The following is a 17,804-nucleotide window of genomic DNA, read 5'->3' on the forward strand; positions in this document are numbered from 1 at the left end:
GGGGAAAAGGAATTGAAAATTTTCTGAGGAATTTTTGCTCATCGAGGGTCAGGAGTAGGGGTCGATTTCATCTGAAATCATTTTGCTTCAATCAGCTGTCACTATCGCAATATTCGCATTACTAATTTCCTTTATTTTTATTCTCACTCCACAGGAATCCTGGAACACCTATTCAAACACAGCGAAGGTACCTGCGAAGACGTCATACGGCTCGGAGGATTAGACGCCGTCTTGTACGATTGTCGAAAAAACGACATAGAAACCTTACGACACTGCGCCAGCGCCCTTGCCAATTTAAGTCTCTACGGTGGCGCTGACAACCAGCAGGCTATGATAAAGCGAAAAGTACCCGTATGGTTATTCCCGCTAGCTTTTCACAACGACGATAATATCAAATATTACGCGTGCCTGGCCATCGCCGTGTTGGTGGCTAATAAGGAAATCGAAGCAGACGTATTGAAATCGGGCACTTTGAACCTGGTCGAACCGTTTGTAACAAGTCATAACCCGTCCGAGTTCGCGAAATCGAATCTATCGCATGCTCACGGTCAAAGTAAGAATTGGTTGCGACGGTTAGTTCCGGTTTTGAGCTCGAAGCGAGAAGAAGCTAGGAATCTGGCTGCTTTTCATTTCTGCATGGAAGCCGGTATCAAAAAATCTCAGGGTAATACCGAAGTCTTCCGAGAGATCGGAGCGGTCGAATCTTTGAAAAAAGTAGCCAGCTGTCCTAACGCTATCGCTTCCAAATTCGCCGCACAAGCGTTAAGGCTGATGGGCGAAGACGTGCCGCATAAACTCATTCAACAAGTTCCTCTATGGTCGGCCGAAGATGTGCAAGAATGGGTTATACAGGTGAGCATACGGTTGATGAAAAATCAACGCTATGTTTTTCATTATGAATGGAATGAAAATCGACTCATTACGAACTGTTTCACAGCGTTTCAATGCATTTCTATGCCATTTTTTGTATTTGAAATTTGAAAATCCCTTGTCCTCTACACTATTGAAGATTTCATCCATAAAATGAAATCGTTCTAGCGAACGTATTTACTTCGAAATTATCTGAGACCAGGCTATTAACCCTAAAGGTCGAAAACTAATCTGCCTGTAATTTGCACGATTGTTGTAATGGCGAAATTCTGGTACCTATACTTATGCTTATCTTTCTTTCGATAAAATTGAAGAAAAAAACATGCGAAAAAAAGTTGTTAATATTTAATATCCACCGAGAATTTGTAAAAGAACCGCACTTTGCCGCAAAATATTATCATAATCTCCATTCAGTTTACATATGTTGTAATTTCGGTACATATTGATTTGAGCGGTAAAAAACTGAAATTCATTCGAAGTTGATGCTAAGCCAGACAGCTAATTTTATTACATACACATTATCGGTTTACGTCCATTAACGAAATCAATCAACAGTAATAATCAATTAAATACAGTGTAATTTATTGAAAGAAACATGATTGTGTGATGAATCTGTCCAAAATTGAAACTTACTGATTTTATTTAGGTGTATCACTTCCTTTTTCCGAACACCTACGACGAGTAGATCTGAAGAAAAAAAGAGATAGGTACTTACGATAAGTGGTTTCCTGGATGCCCCAAAATTTCTTGAGTGAAATATTTGCCCACATACAAATAAATTAGGAAAAGTAAACTCCAAGGTTATAAAAATTAAACCATTACTTGTATTTTAAATATTCAATTATAAAAACCCAAGTTTTCCATCTCAATGAAAATGAAATTTCTTTCAATTTTTTCAACTTCACCTGAAATGGTAGCCATAGCTATAAAAATTGAAGCTCAGATTTTTTGGTATGATTGACTGATCGAGAATAATCAAGTTCAAAAACTTCTACAAAAAAATGCTGAATTTTGTAAAAAAAAAAAAAAAAAAAAAATATGAAACCAGTTATGTCAATTTTTAAGTGAACTTTTTTCTCTAAAATTTTGGCCACTTCATTCGAGCAATAATGAAAAATTTCATTTTACGCCTGACAGGGATTACATGTTGTTTTTTTTTCAATTTTTAATCTTGTAAAATAACTTTAAAAACTCTGGTAAAAATTCTAGATCTCAAATCAATGAATCCCACCTACCGGCCCCTCTTTTTTGCCTAAAAATTTCGCCCTCCTCCTGACAAATAAGACTACTTTCATAATAATTTGTTTTTCTTCGAATTCAAAAATACACTTCATGAATCGATTTTCTTTTTTTTTTCAAATTGAGGAAATTTTATAAAATTACTTGAAAAATACATAATGAAAATTCAAGTTATCAAGTCCCTTCCCTCCTATCTTAAGTAATTCATTAAAAAGTCTCTTAAAATGACGTAATTTCTTAATTTTTTTCATCAGGATTTTCAAAAAATTAAAAAAAACAGCGACTTCTGTAAAATGGTATTAACCAAAAAAAATTTTGTCGCTAAAAATAATATTTCTCGCGCTTAGGTACTTCTTCTCCCTCCTCCAGACAAACAATTCTACTTTCATAATATAGATTTTTTTCATCAAATCCAGAAAGACACCTTAGTAATGAGTCGATTTTTATTTATTTTTTTCAATTTGAGGGAATTTTATAAAATTAATTTCAAATTACATTATGAAAACCCAAGTTATCAAGTCCCCTCCTCCCCTCCGATCTTGAGTAACTCATTAAAAAGTCTTTTAAAATGTAATTTCTTAATTTTTTTTATCAGGTGGAATTTTTGAAAAAAAAAACAAAAACAAAAAAACAGCAACTTCTGTAAAATGGTATATTAATTAATATTTTTTCAAAAAAATTTCCGTCGACAAACATTACATATTTCTTACAATTTTTCTCAAAACAGGTAAAAATCAAAAAAATTGAGAAATTTGGGGCATAAATACTACAATAGGTACTTACATAAAGTTTTTCCTCAACCACATTTTTATTTATCATTTTTTTTTTAGAGAAAATTCGAAGTAAAAAATGTTATATAACTCTGAATTGTTATCTGATTGAGGAGAGGAGGGGAGGGGGGTTGGAATATTGTATATTTTAAAAAATGAAATCCTACTCAATTTTTAAAAGTTTTAATAGAATGGATTGAAAAAGTTCATATTTTTCATTTTTACTGATTGTAGATTTGCTTCATTGTTTTAAAAAGATCAAAAAGAAGTCCATTCGATTTCTGCTTATTTATTTATTTTTTTTTTTTGGAAATTCAACAGAGATTTCATAAATTTTGTTTTCAAAAAGGGAAATATCCCAACGATTGGAAAATTTTTTGGATTGAATAAAATTGAATTGAAAAAAAAAATTAAAAATTCTCCAACAACCAAAATTTTAAACGCTAAAGTTTATTTTTGAAGCTTTGGGGAATTTTTAAAAATCAAATTTTAGCCAAAAATATCAAAAAAGAAATCAAAATTTTGTTTAGTTGATCTATTGAATTGAGTGAGAACGATGTCGAGCCCTTTTGAGCAATTCTGGAGTCTCCAGTAGATTTTCAAAAATGAAAAATTTCTACAGAGTTTTATCCCTAGTCAAGTCGGAAATCTGAAATTTTTCTATATACAGTTTTCGACATTATGACGAGTCGCCTGGAGACGGTTTTAAGCCGTTTTGGAGCCTCCAGCAATATTTTAAAATTTCCAGTTATCCAAAAAATTCCTCTAAATTTATCAAAATGAACTTTAGTGCTTAAAAGTAGGTCACTGAAAAGCAGGGATCGCGTTTATGGGCGCTAAAGTTCATTAGGATTGGTTTTTGGGCAGCCTTTTGGAGGACTGGAATTTCCAAAATATTGCCGGAGGTTCCAAAACAGATTGAAACCATTTCCAGTCGACTCATAATATCAAAAACTGCATAATAAAGAAAATAGCTATCCAATTTGACTATAGGGATAAAACTTTGTAACTCTATAGTCGACTCAGAATTTCAATGTGCAAGTTTCCAGCTTAATTAGGTGAAATTTAAAGAAAATATTTACCTATTTCTAGAAATCTGTTGGAGGCTTCAGAATTGCTCAAAACCGTTTCTAATTGACTTGAGGAGAGCGTGAGTCAAAAATAGGTTTGCATATAAATTTCATTTTTTAAAAATCAGTTGGGTAAAATTTTGATCATTTTGTCAAATTTAATTCTAAAAAACCCCAAAAAATCCAAAAATAAACTTCAACCCGAGAACTTGAAATTATAATTTTTTCATTCGCTCATTCGGATTCCCCCGGTTCACAAATTTTCCTGCCAAGTTTTCTTCTCATTCAATACTAGAAAAAAAAATAATAATCGAAAACTGTACTGATTCGTGACCTTGAAATATCCACGAAAACATTACGAATGCCAAAAATAAACACGAATGTAGGTACCTATCTCGCATACAAAGTAATCGAATGGACTTGGGAGGGAAAACCACGTGTTAAAATATTGGGTTTTTGGAAATGCCCGTTCGAATAAAATAAATGAATTCTTATTATGCATTCGTGCGGTCGGTCATTACCTCGAGATACTTAGGTATTTTTTTACGAGCGGAAATTTTCAATCGCCTGAGAATAACCGACAAAAAAATTCTGCTTCCAGATTGGCTTTCCCGAATACGCAGCTCAGTTCAATGAAAGTCGAGTGGACGGAGATATGTTGCTGAAAATGAAAGAAGAAAATTTAAGAGACGATATTAAAATAACTAATGGACTCAAAAGGATAAGGTACGTAAACTTCCGCGTGTATTCCTGTACATATAATAATATATTAACCGGTTTCACGTGTGTAAATTAAACACCAGCCAGTATGTACTTAGAAATTTCCAAATCATCATTAGGATGATGAGGTATCTTCATCGCGCATATTTTACCTACTCCAAGCTGTGCCGATATTTTTTAACGAAATGGTACTCGATTTATTGAATTTTTGAGAGAGGGAAAATAGTACGTATATCGTTAAAGGACCTTGGTTTCGAATGTTTCGATACCTAACCGAAGGCTTATATTTTTTTTAATGGAACTTGTTACGATATTATAGCGATATTTCGAGAATCGATTATGTGGTTTTTAAATGATGATTTTTCCTCCTCAAAAACAGGTTCACTAGAGAGCTGCAAAATTTAAAGAAAATGGCTGATTATAGTAGTCGAGATTCGGATAATTTGAACGATTTTATGCAAAGCATCGGTCCAGAATACACCATCTATACCTATTCGATGCTAAATGCGGGTGTCGATAAAGATTCGATCAAGTGAGTTGAATTTAATAGGTACTGGAATACCTACTCGTGTATTCTTATTCTCACCTACCTATGTAGATTTTTTAAATTTGCATGTATGCAGTTACCTACCTAAATAAAATTACGAATATTTCTCAAAATTGAAGAATCGTGAGATTTCAATTAAGTAATTTTGAAATTTGTATTCAAAACACGGTATTTTAATTTATTCGAAACTCATATTGCATTTCGTTGGCCTTCGTAATAAAGAATGGTTATTTACGACTAGAAGTAAAATCATGTATAAAGATTTGCCTAGCCATTGTTCGAAGGGGAAGTGAATATTTTCATTTGTTGGTTTATTTACGCTCGAAATTATTAATGATGAGTGGCAAGTGACCATTAATACTCTTAGTCGGGGAGCCCGCTTAAGGAACGGAGTTCTAAGGAACATTTCTAGCCCTTGTACTCAAAAAAAAGTGGCCCTACTTACAAAATGGTGGCCATTTTGATTGACAGGTCAGCCGAAATAGCAGATTTTGCGTTCCAAAATAGGACTTGCACAAAATTTTTCAAATTGTACAAAGATAGATCGAAAGATCAAACAGAAATTTATTATCTGACAAAATTTCAAGTGCCAAAGTGCGTTTTTCGATTTTTGGTGAATTTTTGAAAATCAAATTTAGGCCAAAAAGGAGGAAAAAAATCAAAATTTCACCAAATTGACCAAGAAAGCAGAAATTTGGGATATACCCTATTTTCGACATGCCAAATCGATTGGAAACTGTTTCAAACCGTTTTGAGTAGGTAGTTCTGGAGCCTCCAGCAGCTTATAGAACTCGAAATTCCCACAAAATTTCATCAAATGGAGTTGGATAACCGAAATTTACTCTGCTAACTAATTTCAATACGCTACGAAGTTAACTGCAGAGGAATATCAAGTCGTTCTGGAGCCTCCAGCGATTTTTTGAGAGGTTGCATGGTGTTTTATGGAAAATTTTAATTTCCAAAAAGTAGCTGGAAGATTCAAAATCATTTAAAACCATTTGAAACCACCATGTAGTCGACTTCATATCGTATTAAAATTAGTTTGCGAAGTAAATTTCAGCTTGCCAACTCCATTTGGTGAAATGATGCGGGAATTTAAAATTTCAAAAATTTACTGGAGGCTCCAGTAATTTTCAAAAAGTCGCTGGAGCCTCCAAAATGATTTGAACCCACCTGAAGTCGTCTTCAGAGGGTGTTAGAATTGGAGTGTAGAGTAAAACTTCAGCTTTCCATCTCCATTTGATGAAATTTTGTGAACATTTATAGTTTCAAAAATCTGATGGAGGCTCCAATAATTTTCAAAAAGTCGCTGGAGCCTCCAAAATGATTTGAACCCACCTGAAGTCGTCTTCAGAGGGTGTTAAAATTGGAGTGTAGAGTAAATTTCAGCTTTCCATCTCCATTTGATGAAATTTTGTGAACATTTAAAGTTTCCAAAATCTGATGGAGGCTCCAGGAATTTTCAAAAAATCGCTGGTGGCTCCAAAACGACTTGAAATTTACCTGCAGTACTTAGCTTCGTAGCGCATTGAAATTAGTTTTGCAGAATAAATTTTAGCTTTCCAACTCCATTTTGGTGAAATTTTGTGGGAATTTCGAGTTTTAAAAAACTGCTGGAGGCTCCAGAACTGCTCAAAACGGTTTGAAACAGTTTCCAATCGATTTGGCATGTCGAAAATAGGGTATATCCCAAATTTCAGCTTTCTTGGTCAATTTGGTAAAATTTTGATTTTTTCCCTCATTTTTGGCCTGAATTTGATTTTCAAAAATTCACCAAAAATCGAAAAACGCACTTTGTCACTTGAAATTTTGACAGATGATAAATTTTTGTTTGATCTTTCTATCTATCTTTGTACATTTTGAACAATGTTGTGTAAGTCTTGTGTGGAACGCAAAATCTGCTATTTCGGCTGACCTGCTAATCAAAATGGCCGCCATTTTGTAAGTAGGGCCACATTTTTTTGAGTACAAGGGCTGGAAATGTTCCTTAGGACTCCCCATTTAAGAAAAAAGTTGTCCCGGAGGATCGAGGGGGGGTGCAATAGATCCTCAAGCGGGCTCCCCGATTATCTGAACCGAAGAAAAATTATCGAAGTATTTAAAATTAGGTAGACAGTGAAAATTTGCTGTGATTCAGATTGGAATTTAAGTCGAATAAAATTTCATTAGCCAGGTCTCAAAACTGATAAACAGGGAGTTCAAAACCTTTCTTATGTTCTTTTCACCGAACTAAATTTCAAAATGGGATCTCAACACCTTTGGGGTCGTAGGAGCCCCAATTTCGATCAAAACTCAATAAAAATTTCAGAATCTGGTGGGATTTTTATTGCTATTACTCGATAATATTGAGTTCAAATTCGACTTGATCAGTTTGACCCCCCTGACCTCTCTTAGCAGCCCCCCTTTTTTTTCAATTGCAAGATTATTACACACACTAAGAAAGGGTTTTAAATTTGGTTACCTAATTGAATTGTTTGGGGGGGGGGGGTACCTACATGTAACGTTCTTTTAGATTTGAAATTTAAAAAAAATATATTGTATTAAAAAATAATTAATTTTCTAATTCTGTTTTCAGATGTCTAACTCAAGAGCAGTTGCAACTCGAGTGTGGTATCACAAACAGTATTCATAGATTACGAATTTTAGAAGCTATCAAAGGTGATAAAACTCGTAATATTTTTAAATTTCTGATTCGTAAAATAAAAAATGCATTAACTAATAAACTATTTGTTTTGAATACAGCTAAAAGCTGTCTAAATAGTTCGTTACAACAAGATTCGGATAAACCTTTAGATGTGTTCATAAGTTATCGGCGATCAAACGGATCTCAATTAGCGAGGTAAGCTGCATTGAGTATTTGTACTTACGTATTTAAGCGAAAATAATGGCATCTGTAGTAATAATTTCAACGTGATATTTTACAGTTTACTCAAAGTTCATTTGCAAATAAGAAATTTCACCGTATTTATCGACGTAGAAAAATTGGAAGCCGGTAAATTCGATAATAATTTACTTCGAAGTATTAAACAAGCTAAAAATTTCGTACTAGTATTAACTCCTGAGGCATTGGACCGATGTGTCAATGATAGCGAATGTAAAGACTGGGTTCATCGAGTAAGTAAATTGATTTTTAAAATACTTTACCTACCTTGTTGTAGAATATTTTTTGTACTAATTCGTGTAAAATTTTGATATTTCAGGAAATAGTAGCAGCTTTACAGTCAGATTGTAATATTATACCTATTATCGATAGTAACTTTGCATGGCCCGAGCAAGAAGCCTTACCAGAAGATATGCGAGCCATTTGCCATTTTAATGGTCTACCGTTAGTATTAAATTGTTCAATGTTGAGACTTGCTTTATATGTTTGATTGAATTTCGAATTCTTAGTCTTAGATATTGATATACTTTTTTTTTTTTTTTACCTCAGATGGGTTCACGATTACCAAGAAGCAGTAATTGAAAAACTAGAAAAATTCATCAGAGGAGAAACCGGCTTCAGTCGTAATAATATGGGCGGATGCGATACGTATTCGAGTCCTCATGGCATAAGAACTATAAAAAATGACACCAGTTTGTCTCAATCGCCTCCAAGTTATCACAAAATTCAATGCGGCAAAGATAATGAAATCAAAGAAGATGGTAAAAATTGAATAGTGAAATATATTCTATAATTCGATCGAAATCGAAGTCTAGTGTCGAAGATTGGTCCTGTTGTTTTGTATAAGAGCTTATGTCAGGCTGTTGATTTTTTTTTTGTTCGTGCTTGATACACGTTTTATTGTTATTTGTATTTTTGTGATGTACTTATTTTCTTTTTGTCGTGATTGTGATGAATCTGTAATAGTGTTGTTTTGTTGACGTATTTTAATAATGCCTACCGATGTTTTATATTTTAATAAACAAAAATGAGTTGCTTTCGTATAAATTATATATGTTAAGTATGTACCTACTTCTGCGTTGTATTTTTAATTGTTTTAAGATGTACCTACGAATTTTAATTTTTTTTTAATTTGACGTGTGTTTATTCGACATGTTGATCGAACTCACGATTTTGTTTTATTTTATCGTATGTATTTTTGTGATGAGTGTATCCGTATGTATGCGTTGATTATACAATTTTTTACGTATCTGATAGCGTTTTATTTTTCGATACGTTGGTTTGAAACTCACGATCACTATAGTCAGCGAATTCTTTTATCTAAATTGATATTCTGCGATATGAGATCATCGTCCGAAACTTGCCTATGCGGCATATTTCAGAGAAATTTGTCGTCTTTTCATAACATCGTACTGTTTAAGCTTAGCAGACTTACTGATCATTGTCATTCTTCATTCGTGAGTTGAATTTGAAACAGTGAACTTGTGAACTTCTTCTCGAAATAGGTACTCGAAGTTTTTAGTGCTCTTATAAAGAAGTGATTCGTGGTGGAAATTTTAAGGGCGTATTTGTATAAAATCATTTGGTACCTACCTTATATCATTTGATCGAGATGGATTCTCAACGAGATGCGAAAAAATTTACGGACCGTACGGACGCGTTCATAAGTTATCGTCGATCTGACGGATCTCACTTGGCAAGGTATTTATTGTTGCTTTGTTAATACAGGGCGCCCAGAAATATCGAGTACCCCTAAAAAAGTTTTCTACTGAAATACTTGGGTTGGTCACAGTGAATGATAATAATGATAGCACATGATTGGTTGTTGGACTGAAGAGATAACATTCCACCAATCATATCCATCTATTTCAGGTTGCCAACCTATATTTTTATTTTTTTAATGAAAACCTTTCTTAGGGGTACTCGATATTTCTGGGCACCCTATACATAATTTATGTAGGTATCACGCATGGAATTTTTCAGAAAGAAATTTATTTTAATGTGAGCGATTTACTGCATTATTATTTCAGTTTACTGAAAACACACTTGAAATACAATAATTTCGAAGCATTTCTGGATGTGAGAAATTTGGGAGCAGGAAGATTCGATGAAAGTCTCCTAAGAAATATTGAAGAAACACGAAATTTCGTGCTGGTATTGACGCCAAATGCTTTAGATCGATGCATCGGTGACGATGATTGCGAAGATTGGCTTCACAAAGTGAGTAAAATCCTATTAGAAAATATGAGTATTTTTCATGACCATTTCCAGTAATTTATTTTGTAATATTTAATTAGGAGATAGTAGCTGCGCTGAACTCGAATTGCAAGATTATCCCCATATTTGATAGCGAATTCAAATGGCCCCATGAGGGTGATTTGCCAGCAGATATGCGAGGAATTTGTCTCTACAACGGATTGAGGTAATTATTGATAACTTATTTCTCATGTTCGAACTTTTCATTTTCATTTTATGAAACAAGATAAGTACTTATATATTAATAAGACGTGCATAATTTTATGCTTCAGATGGGATCACGAAAATCAAGAAGCTGTGATAGATAAACTGATCAGATTCCTGAAAGGAGAAGCACCTGAATTAGATGCAGCTGCTAAATTGTATGTGGAAAGTGATCAGTATGCAGCAGGCGTTCTAGTATTCAACCGATTTCTGAAGACCCTGTGTAAAGATATTCTTGAAGAATATGTTCAAAAAAAAGTTTTTAAGTGAACTATCGACGAATAAAATACTTATGTATTCTTTGCATTTTTCAAAATGTATTCTGATTGATTGAAAAAGATTAAATTTTTTTAAAAAATTGATTACACTTTGCTTGCGATTTCAATCAATTGTTCTGTAATTATGGTGAAGGTTTAATCGGTGTTTAAGACGAGGAAAGAACTAATGGTATCTTCAGATCCAGGTCTAAAGTGATTCAAAGCTTCAAAACGTGACAATTTCTTTCAAAAGTAAGTAGGTATCTCTGGCTCTACCTACGAGTAAATCGCACGAAGTGTTTCCAATCGTTACTTCTTAGGGCATACTTCGAAATAATTATTGTGAAAAAGTTCGATATAAGGTACGTTTACTATAGAAGTCAAAAATTATACTTTTCGAATTTTTTTGATATTTTTTCGCAGTACAACAAATTTTACAGAAAATTAATCAAATTCAAATTTTGTTGAAAAAATTCCATTTTTACACAACAGTTTTGCGAAAATCTGACAACTCCAGTCGATCCGTTGTGCTTCAATATACATGAATATCGTTGAAAAAATGAAAATCCCTAAAAGCTTATCATGATGTTCTCAGCATTACGTATCTTGATAGCGTTTTCTTTTTCGATGCGTCGTCGTTGGTTTGATACTCACGATCACGATAGTCAGCGAATTCTTTTACATAAATTTCTATTCTGCGATATGAGATCATCGTCCATTCGTCCGAAACTTGCCTATGAAGCATATTTCGAAGAAAAGGCTCGTAATTTTATAATGTCGTACTGCTTAGTCTTAGAATATTTGATCGCTCTTCATTCGTGAGTTATATTTGAAACAGTGAACTTCTTCTCGCAATAGGTATTCGAAGTTTTTAGTGTTCTTATAAAAAAGTGATACGAAGTGGAAATCTTAAAGACGTACTTGTATTATTAGGTAGGTACCTTACCTATCATTTGAGAGATGGATTCTCAACGAGATGCGAAAAAATTTACGGACGCGTTCATAAGTTATCGTCGGTCTGACGGGTCTCTCTTGGCAAGGTATTTATTGTTGTTTTGTTGAATATATCACGCATGGAATTTTTCAGTAAGAAGTTGATTTTACAATTCAAATTATTTACTGCATTATGTTTCAGTTTACTGAAAACTCACTTGAAATACAACAATTTTGAAGCCTTTCTTGACGTGAAAAATTTAGGAGTAGGCCGATTCGATGAAAGTCTCCTAAGAAATATTGAAGAAACCCGAAATTTTGTGTTAGTATTGACGCCAAATGCTTTAGATCGATGCATCGGTGACGATGACTGCGAAGATTGGGTGCACAAAGTGAGTAAAATAAAATTCTTTTTAAAAAACACGAGTATTTTCAAGACTATTTCTTATTTACAAATAGAATAATTTATGTACGTATTTTGTAATATGTATTAGGAGATAAAAGCTGCGCTGAACTCAAATTGCAAGATTATCCCCGTATTTGACAGCCAATTCAAATGGCCCCAAGAGGATGATTTGCCAGCAGATATGAAAGGAATTTGTCTGTACAACGGATTAAGGTAGATAATCATTGATATTTTTCATGTTTGAAGTTTTCATTTTTATTTTAAGTATAAAATAAGATATCAAGAAGACGTGCATGATTTTATGGTTTAGATGGGATCACGAGAATCAAGAAGCTGTGATAGATAAACTGATCAGATTTATAAAAGGAGAAGCACCTGAATTGGATGTAGCTGCTAAATTGGATGTAAAGATCTTGACGAATATGTTGAAAAAAAAGTACATGAAAAAACTATCAAAGAATCATAAAACATTATATGAATTTTTAAAAATGTAAAAGATAATTTTTTTTTTCAAAAAATATACTACACTTTGCTTGAGATTTCAATCAATTCTTATGTAATTATTGGTGAAGGTTTAATTTGGCGTTTGAGAAAAGGAAGCAACTAATGGTATCTTCAGATCCTGGTCTGAATGTGATTCAAAGCTTCAAAAGTGGCAAATTCTTTCAGGAGTAAGTAGTAAGTACCTCTACCTACATCTCACGAAGAGTTTCCAATCGTTACTTCTTAGGGCACTTTGAAATAATTATCGTAAAAAAGTTCGATATACGTTTAGAAGTCAAAAATGATACCTTTCGAATTTGTTTGATATTTTTTTCGCAGCACAACAAATTTTTTCAAAAAATTCATCAAACAAAAATTTTGTTTAAAAAATCTATTTTTACACTCGACACTTTCGTGAAAATCTGACAAGTGGATTAATACCTTTTATTCTCACCGATTCATTCATCAACCGCTATCATGATGTTCTCATCAATCAATTAAATTTCAAACTGATGACAGGAGCAATTCGTTTCAGAATCAACAATCGAACTGTAGAGAATCACGTTGAATACAAACCACACCGTTGATATTTTTCTAAATTTTTATTGGAACATTTACAAGAGGATATCATAACACAATATTTTTACTTATTGCATAAACTTATCTGCAACCGGGAAACGGATCGTGTCTGTTTTTACGTAGAACGAATGCGATTTTTCTATCCATATCTTCGTCGTATAAACCTTTACATATTTCGTAATTGATGCGTCTTCTTAATTGAAATGGTTTTTCGTATCGTCGAGTTCTTCTGTACTGATCGAAGAATCCTTCTTTGCCCATAATTTTGTTGACGAGACGAGCAGCTTCGTCGACATTCGAGTTACGTACGAGCACTGTTCGGGCCAAGAATTTCAAGTGCTTCATGTTTGAATCACTAATTATTACGAATAATAATTTAAACCGAATTTAAACTTGTGGTTTTATGAATTATAGACGTGAGACAATATTTTTCGAATCGGTCAAAAATTTGTTATCATTGTTATCAGGAATAATTTTTCATTTTTTGTTCGTATTGCTATTTTCACAACATTGTAAGTCGTGTTTGTTATTCGGTCATTTTTGGTGATTTTTCACTCATTAGAGATGAGCATTCTCGTTCTTCTTTATTTTAAACTTTAATGTTGAATAATTTGCCTATTCGAATGTTTGAAGGCGTGTGTATTTTAATTCTGAGACAGGAAAAACAGCAAAGTATGATGATTAATTGATTAAAGTGAAAATCAAAATTGATTTTAAAAATCTGAGTCTGTGAAATATTAGAACTTGGAAGCTGGTATAATAAGAATATTTTTGGTACAGATCTTGATACATTATAGCAATAAAAAATTATCATTAGTCATAAGAGTATTCTTCATAATAATTATCCGCCTCATGAAAACAGAAATTAAAAGAATTTTTCATTTGCTTGATTACCCCATCCATACACGATTATAATATTTAATAAAAAAAATTTATTTTTCACTATCTCCATCTTCAAGCGTAATGAAAAATGAAGCGTTGAAAAACTGATGATAAGTAACATTTCAGCAAATAAAATTCGATACTTCCTTCGTTCTTTCGTCTAAGAAATTTTTCAAGCAAGAAATCACATACCTACCTACCATCATTGAGAAATTGCGCATTTGAATAATTATTTGTTAGATCCTATGCATGGAACAAAAAGTAATTTCCACATCTGAAATGAGAAATAGTCAAAGTATCAGGAATCCAAATTAATCTATTTCGGTAATTTCAATGAATGATTGCTTTTTAACCGACGGTATCATTTCGTATCATCTCATTTCAAAATCACAACGCTACGAAGTCAATAGTCTATTCAACTTCAATCTTCGGTTTTCAATTCCATCATTTGCCTAGGTGGTTTATTTTGTTATTAAAAATCGCCACGATGAAGAATAATGCAATTATTGTTTTTTCGTTTGTGTTTATTTTCTGCATGTATTCCTGTCAGGTAAAAATAATAAAAATTGCTTAAATAGGAGTCAAAAATATCAATTTTATTTACATACTAGGCACAAGTTACGATTGTGTTTTTTACGATACCTATTCCTTTTCAAAATTACAGGCTGATCTCGTTATACCACCAAATATGGAATCTGGAGTTAGATTCGTGCAAGGGGTTATAAATTTTTGTACTAATATGCACAAAACTGACGTCGGTATGTATTGCTTTCCATTTTAAAAAAATACGAAGCTTTAGCTATATCTTATTTGCCTACTTGAAAATTTCAGATAGCATTATAAAAACGTATCATGAGGAAAAAGATGACCACAATGCTAAATGCGCTATTATGTGCGTTTTACAAAGCGCCCAAGTGGTGAGTTATAGAAAATAATTAGCTTACTACTTACAAGTACTACAGTTCAATAATTAACTTTAATTCTGTATTTTTAGATGGACCGTGAAGGAAATATCCATGCTACAGAACTGCAAAGCGCATTACGTCAATTACCAGACGAAATGAAGAAACTGCACCTGGAAAAAACGCTGAACGAATGTGTAGAACAAAGTAGGTTTAGTTTACCTACAAAATAATTAAGTTTCATCGTTTCAAGTAAGTACATTCAACTGTACGATATTCTTTTACAGGTACTCGAGATCCTTGCGAAAGAGCGTTCCTTTTTATAAAATGTCTTTCAAAAGTCAAGGACTCAATTCCGGTAAGATTTTTTGTCACATTTTATAATACGAAGCTTTTCTCAATTTCTCTTAAAAATTATCTTACGGGGAATAAAACCTTTTTAGTCCGTCATCGCGAGTGCTCTGAAGGAATGAAAAATTTGACGGAATTTTTTATTGCAGGTCAAGTCGCTTCAGAAAATGTACGAAGTACTTTCGAAACAAAAAATGGAGTAAATTACTCGCAATAATGTACATAAATGCTACTCGAATCAAGACATACGGTGATTTTTCTATTTATTAATTTCTTATTTAAATTTTGTATCAATAAAAAATATCTTGTAATTTGATTAAGTAAACGATTAACTTCTAGTAACCCGTACCAGATTGGGTAATTTATTCGTATACGATAATAATTTTCCAAAATGAATCAGTTCATTTCGTTCAATTCCACCAAGAAGGTTCGTCGAGTATTTTATTTTTCGGTATCCAAGGGTTACAATATTCCACTCGAAATGCTTCTTCAAAGTCTTCAGTCGTTGTTTTAAATCGCAAATTAATAATTTTTGGAATGGACGATAACGAAATATCGAAGCAATCCGAAGAAGAATCTGCTGCTGATTTTAAACCATTTGTAAGACTTCTGTTGACCGAAAGTGATACCATAGAACTTTATAATAAACGAAGTTGTTGCATCGTTGTAACCAGTGGTGACGAAGATGAAAAATACGAAAAACATCAAGTTACGCAGAAACCTTTGGTCGATTGGAAAAACGCGGTGTATAAAAGCGATAAAACTACTCAAACGCTGCAATCAAAATGTTGTCAAGTTTATAAACATAAATCCACTTGAATTTTTCAACGCACAATTTTTTAAAAATAATTAAAAACGTGTTTCAAATAGAAAAACGAAACTGGTAATAATTTATTCGTAATTTGAACAAATTAGAATGATCGAGGTTTCAATCTGAAGCGTTGTCGTCATTTTCTGTACTTTCGTCAGATTCTTCATCTTCTTCGTCGCTGGAACCATCATCGTCCCCGACTGCAAAAATAAACGACTCGAAATTATAACCGTTCGTCAGAAACGCGCGGATATTTGTACTAAAATGAATATTTTTTTACCGTCGTAAGAATAAGATGAACTATAAGCTCCCGCATCGTAACTATCGTCATCGTCTCCATCGTCATCATCGTACGCGAAATTACTTTGTCGACCAAATTTATGGCTACGAGCTGAAATAAAATTGAAAAAAAATTACGTACGATCGAATATAATAATTTTAGTATTAATATCATGTGCGATAACGATGACTCACTCGACATGCTCAGGTCCTTGGTAGAAGACGTTTCGTATCCACATTTTGGGCACGGGATTGCTTTTCCTTTATCATACTTGAATCCTTTACGACGAACATGATCATCGCAATAACATACTTTACAACGCAAGCACGAAAATTGACCGAGTTTGTTGCACGATTGACCTGATGACAGGAGAAAAACATCAATTCGGATTCATATGCACTTTAGATACGTAATATGGAACTAAAAAAATACTAACACTTGTAATTCTCAGACTCGAGAACTTGACACGATGCCTGATGTTCGAACTGATCGTCTTCGCACAGAAATCCGGCGCAATAAGAACATCGAAAAATCCTACCACCGTGATCCCATACACCTCGTTCGCATTCTAAACACACTGCATCTTGCAACGGGCATATACACGCGTGAGAAGTCAAGCATTTCCTGCCATGGCAAACCCAAGCTTCGCAAAAATCACAAATCGCTCCCTAGAGAACAGAACCGGTCGTTAATGTTCGATTTCCAGGTGAAAGTTAATCAAGAAATAAGTTACTTACAACCATCGCCATTCCAGTGGTATACACACCCGGATGTCGTACCACACAATCACCTGTTTTCAACATGCATTTCGTTTTGCCACAATGAGCACACATCGGAAGACGTTGAACGTTTTGACAAAAGTAACAAAATGCTCGGTTTTTTTGTTTCCTGGAGAAAGATTGAGAAAACGAATAATTTTAAAGTTGAGGGGAACGATCGACTATCGAATAAAATGAATTGAAAGCGTATTCTACGTACGAAATTTACTCTTCGGGTACTTACTTTTTGCATTTTTCACATTCCTAGAGACAAAAAAGAAATGTGAATTGTAATAAAATAATATATCGTGAGAAAATGAATATAATTTCGATGAATACTGTACCATAGTCACGTTCGAAGGATGATCTGCCAACGGTACATGATCTTTAGCATTTCTAATTTCCTTCTGTCGTAGTTTCTGCTTCTCAGCCTTCTTACGTTGTCCTGTTTTCTTTTTCGGCATTTTCGATCACTTTTAATCTTAGAAATGAAACATTATTAATGAAATTGAACTAGAAAAAAGAAAACTGTAAATAATTTTACATTCACTCGTTTCGTCGTTTCGTTTCCCAAATTTTTATCAATCGTTGTAAGTGATAAGAAG

At 33.3% G+C, this 17,804-nt stretch overlaps 6 protein-coding genes across 13 annotated transcripts in view; 4 read left to right on the forward strand and 2 right to left on the reverse strand.

Moving 5' to 3' along the window:
- The window catches only part of Sarm (sterile alpha and armadillo motif), a 53,878-nt gene extending 44,532 nt beyond the window's left edge, over positions 1-9,346 (forward strand). For all 8 annotated transcript variants that reach the window (XM_065370866.1, XM_065370864.1, XM_065370865.1 and 5 more), the window contains exons 6-13: positions 155-852; positions 4,551-4,675; positions 5,049-5,201; positions 7,792-7,874; positions 7,959-8,055; positions 8,141-8,330; positions 8,417-8,541; positions 8,647-9,346. In XM_065370866.1, coding sequence (XP_065226938.1) covers positions 155-852; positions 4,551-4,675; positions 5,049-5,201; positions 7,792-7,874; positions 7,959-8,055; positions 8,141-8,330; positions 8,417-8,541; positions 8,647-8,869 — 1,694 coding nt within the window. In that variant the 3' untranslated portion in view covers positions 8,870-9,346. The remainder of the gene's footprint in view (positions 1-154; positions 853-4,550; positions 4,676-5,048; positions 5,202-7,791; positions 7,875-7,958; positions 8,056-8,140; positions 8,331-8,416; positions 8,542-8,646) is intronic.
- Positions 9,347-9,453: 107 nt separating this feature from the next.
- Positions 9,454-10,917, forward strand: LOC135850122 (NAD(+) hydrolase sarm1-like). Its single transcript, XM_065370874.1, has 4 exons — positions 9,454-9,798; positions 10,128-10,317; positions 10,395-10,519; positions 10,626-10,917. The coding sequence occupies exons 1-4, from the start codon at positions 9,710-9,712 to the stop codon at positions 10,825-10,827; spliced, it is 606 nt and encodes a 201-aa protein (XP_065226946.1). The 5' UTR covers positions 9,454-9,709; the 3' UTR covers positions 10,828-10,917.
- Positions 10,918-11,426: 509 nt separating this feature from the next.
- Positions 11,427-12,698, forward strand: LOC135842217 (NAD(+) hydrolase sarm1-like). The gene is made up of 4 exons (XM_065359568.1): positions 11,427-11,854; positions 11,950-12,139; positions 12,242-12,366; positions 12,464-12,698. Exons 1-4 carry the CDS (start codon positions 11,775-11,777, stop codon positions 12,645-12,647), a joined length of 579 nt encoding a protein of 192 aa, XP_065215640.1. The 5' UTR covers positions 11,427-11,774; the 3' UTR covers positions 12,648-12,698.
- Positions 12,699-13,223: 525 nt separating this feature from the next.
- mRpS21 (mitochondrial ribosomal protein S21) lies at positions 13,224-13,688 on the reverse strand. The gene has a single exon (XM_065370894.1). The coding sequence runs from the start codon at positions 13,558-13,560 to the stop codon at positions 13,297-13,299; it is 264 nt and encodes an 87-aa protein (XP_065226966.1). The 5' UTR covers positions 13,561-13,688; the 3' UTR covers positions 13,224-13,296.
- A 579-nt stretch (positions 13,689-14,267) lies between these two features.
- Positions 14,268-15,698, forward strand: LOC135850136 (uncharacterized). Its single transcript, XM_065370893.1, has 6 exons — positions 14,268-14,647; positions 14,762-14,855; positions 14,929-15,014; positions 15,092-15,206; positions 15,287-15,357; positions 15,500-15,698. Exons 1-6 carry the CDS (start codon positions 14,585-14,587, stop codon positions 15,551-15,553), a joined length of 483 nt encoding a protein of 160 aa, XP_065226965.1. The 5' UTR covers positions 14,268-14,584; the 3' UTR covers positions 15,554-15,698.
- A 512-nt stretch (positions 15,699-16,210) lies between these two features.
- Noa36 (zinc finger protein 330 homolog Noa36) lies at positions 16,211-17,803 on the reverse strand. Its single transcript, XM_065370888.1, has 7 exons — positions 17,544-17,803; positions 17,444-17,463; positions 17,179-17,329; positions 16,878-17,109; positions 16,636-16,800; positions 16,442-16,552; positions 16,211-16,361 (listed from the first exon to the last, which is right to left on the reverse strand). The coding sequence occupies exons 1-7, from the start codon at positions 17,661-17,663 to the stop codon at positions 16,279-16,281; spliced, it is 882 nt and encodes a 293-aa protein (XP_065226960.1). The 5' UTR covers positions 17,664-17,803; the 3' UTR covers positions 16,211-16,278.
- Between the last annotated feature and the right edge of the window lies 1 nt (position 17,804).

Source organism: Planococcus citri, chromosome 1 (assembly GCF_950023065.1).
Source record: "Planococcus citri chromosome 1, ihPlaCitr1.1, whole genome shotgun sequence".
Taxonomy (NCBI): Eukaryota; Metazoa; Arthropoda; class Insecta; order Hemiptera; family Pseudococcidae; genus Planococcus; species Planococcus citri.